Raw genomic sequence first — 13,740 nt, forward strand, 5'->3', positions numbered from 1 at the left:
CCAAGTTCTATATGTTCCAGATATTACAGAAATAAACTAAATTAACCAAACGGTCAATAGTATAAAAGGAAAGGTCAATACTTAGAGATATGGAAGAAATGTTAGCAAATGTACAATTATTAAATTATCATTACTATATCTCCTACTTTGTCCCATTGTTTCATTAAAACTGGCATGAGCATGTTAATGGGCTTTTTTTTTAACTTGTTATTTTAATTGTAAAGAGAAACAGGAATTTCTGAAAATACAAAGAAGGTCCTTCAGCATATTGAAAGAAAATCAGAGATCAATATTTGAGATGTGAACCTTTGGTCTATACCCTGGGCATCATCAATATTTTCTCTTGACAGGTGTTAATGTATTTGATCTGTTTTTTCAATACTTTTCCAGTTTGTTTTTTGCTTTTTTTTGTTAAGCTGCAATTGTTTCTTTCTGAGCAAAGATTCCCCTGACTTATTCAATGTCTCATCACATTGTCCATCATTGCATAAATGAAAAGAAAAAATAGGTAGCACTGCAGAGGATGATGGTATTATCCCTCTTTCATTGGATGAATTAATCATGGTAAATGTTAATTGTATCACTCTTACAATCTTCGGAGTGCTATAAAAAGGTTGAGAGTGTGTCTTTTCTCACAACAATACTTTTGAAACCAGAGGTCTTGGAATTCCAATTTTCAGTCCAAAGAAACCTAAAGAAACCTAAACTCATGCCTTAAAGCAACAATATTCTTGATCCAAATAAGTTATTACCTGGTTTTACAAAGAAACAGTAAGTAAGGTCTGAAGAATTGCAGGATGATTCAGAACTGCAGGTGATGGTGCATTTTGCACTGAATTTTGTTGTGACTGTTGATCCTTCTCTCGGAAAAACATTACAGGATGGCACTGGTAGTTGAGGCATAATACTAACAATGTAATCTTTGTATTTATATTCACCATTCTCACTCATCCCTAAAAGTAAAACATACATGGAATAAATAGACAATTTTATTTCACTCCTACTGTAGTTCTAACAATGTTAACAAAGTACTTGTAAGCTCCAACTGATCCCGCAGGGATCAATACTGGGTCCGCAGCTTTTTACAATATATGTTAATGATATAGAAGATGGTATTAGTAATAACATTAGCAAATTTGCTGATGATACTAAGCTAGGTGGCAGGGTGAAATGTGATGAGGATGTTAGGAGATTACAGGGTGGCCTGGACAGGTTAGGTGAGTGGTCAGATGCATGGCAGATGCAGTTTAATGTGGACAAATGTATGGTTATCCACTTTGGTGGCAAGAACAGGAAGGCAGATTACTACCTAAATGGAATCAATTTAGGTAAAGGGGCAGTACAGAGAGATCTGGGTGTTCGTGTACACCAGTCAATGAAGGTAAGCATGCAGGTACAGCAGGTAGTAAAGAAGGCTAATAACATGCTGGCCTTCATAACAAGAGGGATTGAGTATAGAAGCAAAGAAGTTCTTCTGCAGCTGTACAGGGCCCTGATGAGACCACACCTGGAGTACTATGTGCAGTTCTGGTCTCCAAATTTGAGGAAAGACATTCTGGCTATTGAGGGAGTGCAGCGTAGGTTCATGAGGTCAATTCCTGGAATGGCGGGATTATCTTACACTGAAAGACTGGAGCGACTGGGATTGTATACCCTTGAGACTGAGAGGGGATCTGATTGAGACATAAAAGATTATTAAAGGATTGGACACTCTGGAGGCAGGAAACATGTTTCCGCTGATGGGTGAGTGCCGAACCAGAGGACACAGCTTAAAAATACGGGGTAGACCATTTAGGACAGAGATGAGGAGAAACTCCTTCACCCAGAGGGTGGTGGCTGTGTGGAATGCTCTGCCTCAGAGGGCAGTGGAGGTCCAGTCTCTGGATTCATTTAAGAAAGAGTTGGATAGGGCTCTCAAGGATTGTGGAATGAAGGGTTATGGAGATAGGGCAGGAACAGAATACTAATTAAGGATCATCAGCCATGATCATATTGAATGGTGGTGCAGGCTCGAAGGGCAGAATGGCCTACTCCTGCACCTATTGTCTATTGTCCATCAACATTCATTTTCCTTGAATGACTTTCACCTTCGAACAACACGTAAGCAGACAAATCAGGAACCAAACCTAGAAAAGTTAAGCAATTGACCAAACTCAGGTGGACTTGTTTCACGTTTGGATCCCAGACAACATTTGACCAACCATAGTTGGCCAGCCTGCAGAATGTCAGTGAACATGCTCCATATTGTACACCATAGCAATTCCAGGTTTTCCCTGTGATGTTCAGCAAATGGGATCATCAGGTAATGTACCTCAGGAGAAGAACACTATAAAATCAGGAAAACAATGTCCATTTTGAGACTCTTCACTTTTCTTTCTGTCTATAATACTAAATGGATGGATGAGAAAAAAGGTTTAAGAAATGCAAGAGATCTTTAAATTCAGCTAATAATCATTTGCGGTTAAAGAGAAGGAAAGAAACAAAATGCATGTCAGTGAAATTTAATGTTCTGGGTACAATTAGGCAAGAGTCACCCACAGGTAGACAAATACTCAGCAAACCTTTTGGAGACAACCCATCAACAGTTTTTATTAAAGTTATAAGGCTGGTGCATCAAAAAGTGGCAAAACAAATGAAGGGCAAAGAAACCTTAGGTATAGGCATGAGTTTAATAAACAGATATAAGTCAGCAAGCCTGACTTTTACTTTTGTTTTTTTGGCTACTGAAATCAAACTGCACCATATGAGCATGAAAGGAAAAGTTGGAAGATTAACTTTATCTCTGAAGAGATGAGCTTCATGCCACAGCTGGTCAATACAGTCTTTGTATGTGACAGCTTTGAATCTCATGTAAGACACAACTTGATATGATCTGATTTTTCCCTATATTAGCCCATGTAACACATACCACAGGATGTCTCTTACTGAGACAGATACCTGGAATTTTATTAATTACTAATCATGTACTAATACTAATGTGACTAATATACAATTGGATATATCAAACCCATATACACAGTGTGGATTATATGTCTACTTATACCACCAAATATTGCAGCCTTTTGGCTGATTTATATTTGAACTTTTTCCAACATCGAATAGTCAATCACTTCAACATTTTTCAAAAGCAAATTTGATTGCTAAGGAGACATTTGTGACCTACCGACTGCTCTCACTTTTAATACAGGAGCAAAATTAACCAGATCTTCCTTTCCCAAGACAAGAACAGCTGTGTTTTCCCTCATTAATGTCAATGATTGTCGAGGAATATTTTGCTGTTTGACATTACAGGCAGGAGGAAGGTTGATCTGAAGTAAAAAGTATGCATATTATTACATTATCAAAAGTAAGGTAAGATTAATTGTAATATTTAAAAGTGCTCTATTTGCTCTAAAGTTTTAATTATTAGTTTTTTTCTCTTTACCTGGTGTTTTGAAGGATTCACTCTATACCAATTATATTTAACTGGGTTCTTGCAATCTTGACAATCAACAGTCAACGTAACATTTTTTGAAATATCAACTGGACTGCAGTTGTTCTCACATCTAAAATATAGCAGTTGATAAGTCAGGTTCATCTTCAAGTTATAACTGTTGTGATTAGACCAGTGGTGCCCAACCTTTTTGCATTGATGGGCCATGGAGGCCAAAGCATAACTTTATATGGGCACAATTCAAGATATATTTTGAAAACTTTCATACTATTATGAAATCTGTAAAGACATTCATCAGTTTTCAAATTACAATAATTGAAAGTTAGGTTTATTTACATTTTATGTATTATTAGATTTCAATTTTCACAATGTTCATAACCATCCCTTTAAAATATTTTGATTTTTAGAGGATTTATAGAGTCTAACAATGCGTGTTTATGGAAGATAAGAAATCAGAAAACATCTGCCTGATTAAAAATATTATACTTGTCGAGTTAGTGAGCTGTCTGAGGTGGTCTGAAAAATGATGAAACAATGTTTTCAGAGCTCACTGGGTATCTTTTCATACAACCCTACCTTATTAGATATTACTTTGAGAAACAAAAATAACTCCAGATTTCACAAACTATTGGCTCTTTTTAATTGCATCCTGTCCACAATATTTATTTTCTGAAATTCTGCATTAACATGGCTGTATTCTTAGGAAAAGAATATATTAATCTGTGGCGACCACAGAGTCCTGACACAGCCAACAGTTGCAGCACTTGTGATGATTTCCAAATATGTCCCGTGGCACCAAGATGGCACCCAAGGCAAACCTTTCAATAGCCTAGGGGTGGGATGCTCCTGTCTCTGGGCCTAACATGGTTTCAATCCCTGATTCTGCCTTCTTGCTGATTCAGGAGGCAGCAGCTCCAACATCAGCCTGCCCTTGATTTGGCATGCTGTATTGTCATGCTCTCGTTGGCCCTATGTAGCCCACAATCTATAGGCTGGGCACCCCTAGGTTAGACAACTAAAGTTCCCAGAAAGTATTTACTTTTCACTGGAACAATCTAAAAGAAAATACGATGTAAATATCCTTTTATGTATCTCAATGTTATATTTTGTTTTAGAATGCTCATGTGAAGCACTTTGAGACATTTCATTATATTGAAGCATTATATAACCTAAAATGCTTGTTATATTTTGAGGATATCAAATACTGTTGCTTACTAATAAATTAGAAAACAAACTCAGATAACTTAGATCCCATTGTTAATAGGTTACAGGCAAATTCTCATTGCTTAAGCTCTGGTATACACTTTTTTGCATCTACTGGAGTCACCCAAAGAGTTTTTCTTGAACTAAATCACTCCCAATGACTCACAGATCTTGTTGCATTAACCAACATTTTTACCCAATACTTTCATTGACTGCAATGATAATGAACATGCCTCTTGAGTATGAACTGATCTGCTGTGAGGTAAAGCCCTAATTTAGACACTCTGCTATTTGCTAAAATCTGTTCTTTAAAAGTAATATAATGTACATCTCTTAAGAAACATTTTAGCACTTTGTTTCACTGAATGCATCGTTTTACAATTACTGGCAAAAATTGGTTTGAATGTTTAATGATAACATGAGACTGTAAGCAGGAACAAATCTGACTTGAAATATGATATTCTTTTACATTTTCATTGAGGTTTGAAATATTTTGGAGTCAAGAATAGTGTGAGATATTGGAAATGTTTCATAATCTCTTGCAAACAATGAGAACCACTCTGATAGTTACACAATGGTAATGGAGAGATCTCTGAGTGTGATGGAGAAAAAAATCAATGTCAGAGTTGGCAGACAACAATATGTTTATTTCCTTGAGTCATCTCTCCCTTGTTGTCAATTCTGAGTAGACTTCAAGATTATGCTAATTTTGTGTGGTAAATGTCCAAATTGAAAGCTGATTGCAAACTCATCCCTAGTATTTTGTATGCTGGCATCATCTTCTGATACACCTTTATCATATGAAAGGACAAAATTATTTTATTTGAAAATTCAGCAATCATTGTATTCTAAAATGTCACAACCTGGGGACTGCTGTCATTATATCCATTCTACTTAGATTATCTTAACGTTATTGCTTATTTCTTTGCTCATATTATTGTCATCTTTCCAATAACCAATTATAAAGAAAATGCTTTTTGGCCAAAAGACCCTCTGATAATTTCCATGGGAAACAAGGATGTTCATAGTAGTTCAGTGTGAATTCAACTCTAAACTGGTATTGCTGGTTAGCATGGAGAGGATTACTGAAAGCAGTCCAGAATTGGGAGCCTCTAATCTCATTTGATTCAGGATACACATCCTAAATGATGGCAATCCAGTAGGAACCTGGACTTTGTACCATTACCAAGGTTGGGAGACTGTTAAAAGGTAAGAAACACAAATCTGTCAGGTAACATTATCCTTTAAACTATTACAAATTGACAATACACTTGCAATCAATGCTGAGGACTATAATTAAACTGGACACATATTTATACAAAGTCTACAGGCATGCAACATTATTATAGAGAATGAATTACAGACTATGCATGAAAAAATGACTGAGCTCACTAACCATGCTACAAACAGCAATCTTCAATCCAAACAATTCAATTCAATCCCCTACCTGATATTCATCCCCTTTTTGCTCTTCTTGGTGAAGATCAGACATTTCTCTGCTGTACTGTTCGTTGTGTCAGGTTTACTTACAGTTAGCTTGATTGAAATGAAAGAATTCGGTGGAGGCAGGCAAGATGGATGGATGGTCAGGTCCTGGTGAGCTGTAATAATTTGGTTATTCTGCACACAAATATCCCATAATGGCCAGCATACACCTTCACAAGATAAAGAGAGATAACATGCAGAAAAATAATGAAATACAATTTCATGTTTAATTTATAATATAGATAGGAAAATCACATCTGTTGTTCGGTTCACAGTCTGATAATTCAGACCTTTTAATACGTGAATCAGTTGCAAGTTGTTTTTGTCATGAAAAGGTATTAATGCTAACCGTAAAATCAGCTTAAATATGCACGACATCCTGAGGGGAGACAGAGACACTCATTGTAACCATCACTATTTTATCTCACAGATTATACAACTTACAAAGTGTATCAGCCCACCTTAACTCCTAAATTACAAGTTTAACAGCCTAAAGCTAAAATTGTACTACACTTGAGTAGTGGAGTTAATGTACCCTAGCATAAAAATTTATAACCCAAGGTGTTAAGGTTTTGCTCCAAGATTCTTTCTGCTTGGTCCTTGGTGTTGCACATGGAAAGGCAAGACCAGAGGCACTTTGCAGGTCAAGAAGGTTTGGGGGATATGGAGCCTTTGAACTATGGAGAGGACAGTAGAGAGGGAGGGGAAGAATAGAAGAGAAGGCAAGAGTAGAGTCCGAGAAGGGAAACCAGAGATTCTTCTGTCACTACATCATTATTTCCCTTCAACAGGAAAATAGATTTTCACTGGTACTGCTGATGGAAACGGAGTTGTCCTGAATTGTCCAGTTGTCCTGGTCCATTTCACTTAGGCTTAAAACAACTCATTGATCACTTCAGTAGGACATTCCACTGTATAGTGGGACAGCCTGGCTAACTCAGAGTGAGAGCCAATGGTAGTGTGCAGATGCCATGGCACCACCATTGTTGGAATCACTTTTCAAGATTTCTTATTGATTATCATAGACAGTTGCAGCTTTGATTTTGTTCAGTTTGTGGCTTGATAAGAGTTGAGGGAGAAAAATAGATAAATTGTAGCCAGATGCACATTAAACAGAAAAGTACTGACTTATTATTTATTGCAGAAGAAAGGGAAGGAACCCGGACACTGTTTGGTGACAGAGTTTATGAGGGGTAAATATGCTGGAAGATTTGCCTAACTTGAAGCTAGGGGAAAATTCTACAGTAATCCTCAAAGTGTAAGTCCAGACCAAAGAGAATTAAGTCATTGGAGAACGAGCGTTCATACTTTTAAATCTGTATGCACGAACACAGCGAGTTCCAAACTTAGTTTGCCAATTCCATAGTCGTGAGATTTTTGAAGGAAGGTTGATGGGTCTCTTAGACAAAAACTAATGGAAGGATCCCCATGAAGCCATGCACTTTAGCGAGTGGCTGCAACAGTGCAGAGTAATCAAAATGAAAGCTGGAGAATTATGCATACTTGATTTCATCTCTGGAGACAAACTGAATGAACCCTCAAGATCTCATAATTTATAAGGGTAGAATTAGGAAGTGAAAGAGGAAATGGTTTTATACTCCAAGTCTTAACAAACTAGTGTTAAATTAGTTTTGCTTGATGAGCTATGTGTGATATGGTTTCTTTTTGTTTAAGAACATAAAATCTTGTGGCAAACTTCTTTCAGTTAATGCAGCTCTGAAGAAGGGTCACTGGACCCGAAATGTGATTTCTCTCCACAGATGTGACAGACCTGCTGAGCTTTTCCAGCAATTTCTGTTTTTGTTTCTGATTTACAACATCAGCAGTTCTTTCGGTTTTTCTTTCAGTTAATAACTGGTGTTGCGAGAGTAAAAATGGACCATCAAAATGTAACTTTCATAATTTGACGTTAACATTTGAGATTTTAGTCTAAAACTGTTTTTGAAAATAGGCACTACTACCCTAAAATGTCTATTGCGATCACCTCACAAACCCCCCTAGATAACCCATGTTTAATATAGAAAAACTGGCAGCATTACAACTACCATTTTAATCAAGCAGCACTGAAACTCAGTGAAGTGTGAAGAAATGCATATTTCTTATTTTACATCTGGCAGTGGAGAGAAAGCAGAGTTGATGTTTCAAGTCCACTGACTCTTCTTCAGAACTGATTGTTCCGAGGAAATGGTGGTATTTGTATTGAAGGCAATGATGCTGGGAGAAAGGTTTGATGAAGGGAGGAGGAGCAAGAGAATAGGCAGAGATAGAGCCCAGTGAGAGCGAATGACAGTTAGGAAGACAATGGGATGGTTGGTAGTATGCTTAAGAAAAAGGAAAGCAGATATTGAGGACTATGAGTGGGGAAAATAGGTTGGCTGAGCTGAAAGCAGCCCATGTCATGACAAGGCCTGTGTGAGCATAGATAAAGGACATGGAAAAAGGTGTTCAGGTTCTAAACTGATTGAGTTCAATATTGAGTCCTGAAGGCTATAGAGTCCCAAGTTTGAAGTGAGATGCTGTTCTCGCAGCTTGAGCTGAGCCTCACTGGAATATTGCAGCGAGCCCAAGACAGAGATGTTAGATAGGGAACTCGGTGGTGGGTTGAAGTGGCAGAAAATTGGAAACTGAGGGTCGTTTTTGCAAACAGTAAGTAGGTTCTGCAAAGCCTTCAGGACTTAATATCATGATCAACAATTTTAGAGCCTGAACACCTTGTTTCATGTCCTTTACCCAACTCCATACCCCAGGCCCTGTCATGACCTGGACTGCTTTCAGCACAGTTTACCCATTTTCGCCTACTTTTGGTCCCCATTATTAGCTTTCCTTTCTCTTGAGCTTACTATAATCCTTCTCCTTGTCTTCCTAACTGTCATTCTGTCTCTCTGGATTCCATTTCTGCCTATCTACTCATTCCTTTTCCAACCGCAACCCTTGTCTTCAGCATAAATATTACTTTTTCCTAGCTTAAGTCAGTTCTTATCAGTCACTGGAAGAAGAGCTAATTCAGCTTTCTCTCTACTGATGCTGATAGAGTAGACAGTCTAATAGATTGCTAGGACAAATGTTCAGCACAACATCGTGGGCTGAAGGGCCTGTTCTGTATTGTTCTATGTTCTATGTTCTATGCTGCCACACCTACTGACTTTCTCCAGCTATTTCTGCTTTTGTTTACAAAATGTTAGTTGTCAGAGCAATCAAACAGAAATGTTTTAATTTATTAAGAAAATATGTGGATAAAGTTAAAAAAGAAAATCTAATAATTTAGTAAACTTGCTTGGTGGCTTGTAGAAAATACACTTCTGTCTGGATGTATGGCTGGGAACAAGTTGTGATTTATTGAGTCATGTTTGAGATACAGAGGGACTTGCAAACAGGATGTGCTCTGGATGAACAGCGTGGTAAGTGGGGTACAATAGCTTTGATTAAGACTCTTCAACATTTTACAAAATTACCCAAAAATGAATAAAGGTAAGTTTGCCTCCAAGTTCATGGATGACATTAAACTGGCACTGATAACTAATATGGTGTTAGAATGGAATATTCTTCAGGGAGTCAGAACGTTTGGGAAAGCCGTCAGACTAGTTCATCAATGCATTTTAAGTAAATGTGAAGCAGATAACATGAATTTCCAAAGAGAATTGCCCAATTGACTGCAGTAATTTGTATGTGCTGAGAAATGATGTCAACGGTACTAATACAATTTCTCTGACATTACTAAAGATATGATGGAAGTTAATTCTAAGGCACTTCAGGATACAGAACAAGCTGAGGAATTACATTATTAAAATGACTGATACTGATTATTAATTAACATAAATGCATCAGATAAAAGATACCAGGTGCAGTAGGCTTTGTGGGTGGCACAGTGGTTAGCACTGCTGCCTCGCAGCGCCAGAGACCCGGGTTCAATTCCCGTCTCAGGCGACTGACTGTGTGGAGTTTGCACGTTCTCCCTGTGTCTGCGTGGGTTTCCTCCGGGTGCTCCGGTTTCCTCCCACAGTCCAAAGATGTGCATGTCAGGTGAATTGGCCATGCTAAATTGCCCGTAGTGTTAGGTAAGGGGTAAATGTAGGGGTATGGGTGGGTTACGCTTCGGCGGGTCGGTGTGGACTTGTTGGGCCGAAGGGCCTGTTTCCACACTGTAACGTAATCTAATCTAATCTAATCTAAATTTAATAGTTTGGGTAGTCAACAGTTTGATAAATTGTTGGAACATCAAGCCACTCAAGGGCAATCATTAAAGCTGAAGGTAACAATCCTCTTGTTATGTAGAGTTATGGTCAGGTCACATCTGGAGCACTGTTTAATCCAAAAAGGCATGGTGACAAATTTAATTGGAATAAGTCAATGCAAGTTAGTACATTTGCACAAATCAAATTGGACTGGGGTGGATAAAGTTAAAAATCACACAACACCAGGTTATAATCCCACAGGTTTATTTGGAAGCATTAGCTTTCGGAGCACTGCTCCATCATCAGGTGGTTGTGGAGTATAAGACCGTAAGATACAGACTTTATAGCAAAAGTTTACGGTGTGATGTAACTGAAATTATATATTGAAAAAGACCTGGATTGTTTGTTAAGTCTCTCACCTTTTAGAATGACCATGTTGGTTTCAACACTTTTATATGTAAATTGCAAAACTTTTTTAGAAGTTACATTCTCAAGTGAACTTTAACAATTGGTGTCATGACGGCCGAGATAATGCATTTAAGGTGCATGCTGCCCTGTGCGAGATTGTTTGTCATGTTGGTCCAGATAATGCAGTTAAGGTGTGTGCTGCCCTGTGTGAGACTGTCTATGCCACATACACATATAAGTTTGTGGGGTGAATTTGTTCTTGTAGAACTACATTTTACCTTGCTCAAAAACTACCTGAATCCATGTTAGATTCTGTAAATCCTTTTTTTAGATTAGAATCAGTGTGACCATTATGGCACAGACCGTCTCACACAGTGCTGCTCACACCCTTAAATGTATTATCTGGCCGACATGACACCAATTGTTAAAATTTACTTAGATTAGATTAGTTACAGTGTGGAAACAGGCCCTTCAGCCCAACAAGTCCACACCGACCCGCCGAAGCGCAACCCACCCAGACCCATTCCTCTACATTTACCCCTGCCCTTAAAACTACGGGCAATTTAGCATGGCCAATTCACCTAACCTGCACATTTTTGGACTGTGGGAGGAAACCGGAGCACCCGAAGGAAACCCATACAGACACGGGGAGAATGTGCAAACTCCACACAGTCGCCTGAGGTGGGAATTCAACCCAGGTCTCTGGCGCTGTGAAACAGCAGTGCTAACCACTGTGCCACCCACAAAGCCTACTGCACCTGGTATCCCTAGGGGGTCTCCCATCTAAGTACTAACCAGGCCTGTGTCTGCTTAGCTTCCAAGATCAGACAAGATCGGGCGTTTTCAGACTAGTATGGCCGTAGGCTCAGACAAGAATGACCGTAGGCTAGAAATGGGCCGCCAGAATGACGTGATCACTGGCAGTGGTGTTGAGAATGTAACTTTTAAAAAAGTTTTGCAATTTACATATGAAAGAACTGAAACCAACATGGTGATTCTAAAAGATGAGAGACTTAACAAACAATCCAGGTCTTTTTCAATATATAATTTCAGTTACATCACACTGTAAACTTTTGCTATATATTTTGTGTCTTACAATCTTACACTCTACAACCAGCTGATGAAGAAGCAGCGCTCCGAAAGTTACTGCTTCCAAATAAATCTGTTGTGTGATTTTTAACCAAGTTAGGTTGTGATTACTATAATGCCATTGTCTTTGAACCAAAATTAATTAGGATTTGTTTCAAAAAAATGGAATTGCAAAGTTTTTAACAAAGGAACATTGCTAAACTTCAGATTTTTCAGTTACATACCACAGGACCACTGGAAAGTCATTTCACTGTGGTCATCCATGATGTGACGTTTCGATTTTCTCGCGCTCAGAACAAGCTGGGAAAAAGGATTTGCAACCTCCAGTTGTCCCCCATTTATTTTAGCTTGAAATTTTTCAAACTGTGGTTTCTCTTCTGGATCCCCTTTCAGAAGTGACTGGAACAAGAAAAAAAGGACAAACTACTTGTGGTCAAGTTGATAAATAGATACAAAATGGTGACTCAGTATTTTATTTGCAAGACAACAATATTGTGAAAGAAGAATCTAGAACTGGGGACTACCCTTTTACAGTGAGGCAGTTCCTGATCAGCACAGACATGAAGAGGATTTTACTTTCTCAGAGGGCTTTCAATCTCTGGAAATCTCTTCTTCATAGAGAAATGGAGATTATTGAACATAGTCAAGGCTGAAAGTAACAGAGATTGGAAATCTAAATGGAGTCAAAGAGTTATTGAACCAGGCAGGAAAAGGTGGTTTGAGACCATGACCAGGTCAGTCATGAAATGATTGAATAATAGGCCAGACTCAAGGGACTGAATGGCTCAATCCTGCTCATATTTCTAATGCTCTCATGTATATGATAATGTGTTTGGCAAAAGTAGAAATGGCAATGTGAAGACAAACATTTTGATGCACCATAAGGCCAGGACTGAAATACACCACTAAAGAGTGTAGTGAAAGCAGAATGAACAGGGGTGTTCAAAAAGATAATCATCTGAAAAGAAAATATCTGGGGTCTCCATGTAAAATGTTAGGGAGTGTGACCACGTGATTCCTTCTTGCAGAGAACTGGTGAGGACATAATGAGGCAAAAAACCTTTGCTGTGCTGTAATAAATCCATGGACTGGATTTTACTGCTTTTCCCAGGGACAGCTTAACAGGTACAGGGAATGGGAGGTACACAATTGAGTGTCATGTCATGCATGCCAATCCAGATGGTTGCCCATTTCCCCATGCCTACTATAAATTTCCAGACTATGGGGAAGGTATTGGGAAGCTTGCTTCCTCGTGGGCTCATTGAAGCTCTTACGGGGCTAATTACTGTCCAAGGTCTCCATGTGTCAGGAGCCTGGCACAGTGTCCCACCCACCAGGTCTCACTGGTCAACAGATAGTTGGTCAAAGTGAGGAATGCTTCCTTCAAAAGTCTCCTGTGCTAATTACAGGCCAGCATCTCAAGAGCTTTCCACCTTGTGTTTCCTTCCATCTCATATTCTGCTCACCCGCTCACCCCATTCCCTCTCACTCAAGACTGCAAGACTGCAAACTGACCTTAAAATTCAATATGGTAGACCGAACAGTAACTGAGATGAGTGCTGCTGGTCAGTTGATTCATGAGTAGATCTGTGATGGGGGCCTACTTCCCTGGTAGGGGGCAGAAAGCCATCCTCAAGTCAACTAACAGCCCAACAACTGATAAATGTTTGTCGTATGAACTGGCAAAGTCAGATCAAACTTACCCCTGATATTTTCTATTCTTGACCCCCAACAATAAAATTCAATCCGACAGCAGAGGAGTGGGAGTAGTATTTGTAGAGGCAATGACCCACTGATGTAATCAGATATTTATAATATTGAAAACATATCCAAAAGGAATTGTGTAATCATTTTCTATGTAGTGACTGAGGGTGTAATATTACAGGAGATTACCAAGTGGATGCCCAAAATTATGAAATGCTGAGCTAAAATGCGTAATATTCTGATTAC

At 38.6% G+C, this 13,740-nt stretch overlaps 1 protein-coding gene and 1 pseudogene across 1 annotated transcript in view; both read right to left on the minus strand.

Moving 5' to 3' along the window:
• Positions 1 to 13,740, minus strand: part of LOC122558718 (polycystin-1-like protein 2) — a 136,323-nt gene that overhangs the window by 97,172 nt on the left and 25,411 nt on the right. The window contains exons 11-15 of the mRNA XM_087995759.1: positions 12,015 to 12,189; positions 6,084 to 6,291; positions 3,425 to 3,545; positions 3,164 to 3,308; positions 753 to 953 (exon numbers count right to left, since the gene is read on the minus strand). Coding sequence (XP_087851885.1) covers positions 753 to 953; positions 3,164 to 3,308; positions 3,425 to 3,545; positions 6,084 to 6,291; positions 12,015 to 12,189 — 850 coding nt within the window. The remainder of the gene's footprint in view (positions 1 to 752; positions 954 to 3,163; positions 3,309 to 3,424; positions 3,546 to 6,083; positions 6,292 to 12,014; positions 12,190 to 13,740) is intronic.
• LOC122558747 (5S ribosomal RNA) lies at positions 11,448 to 11,566 on the minus strand (annotated as a pseudogene).

This window comes from Chiloscyllium plagiosum, unplaced genomic scaffold, assembly GCF_037043375.1.
Source record: "Chiloscyllium plagiosum isolate Xiang-an unplaced genomic scaffold, Cpla_swu_hap1 HiC_scaffold_17, whole genome shotgun sequence".
In the NCBI taxonomy this organism is placed as follows: domain Eukaryota; kingdom Metazoa; phylum Chordata; class Chondrichthyes; order Orectolobiformes; family Hemiscylliidae; genus Chiloscyllium; species Chiloscyllium plagiosum.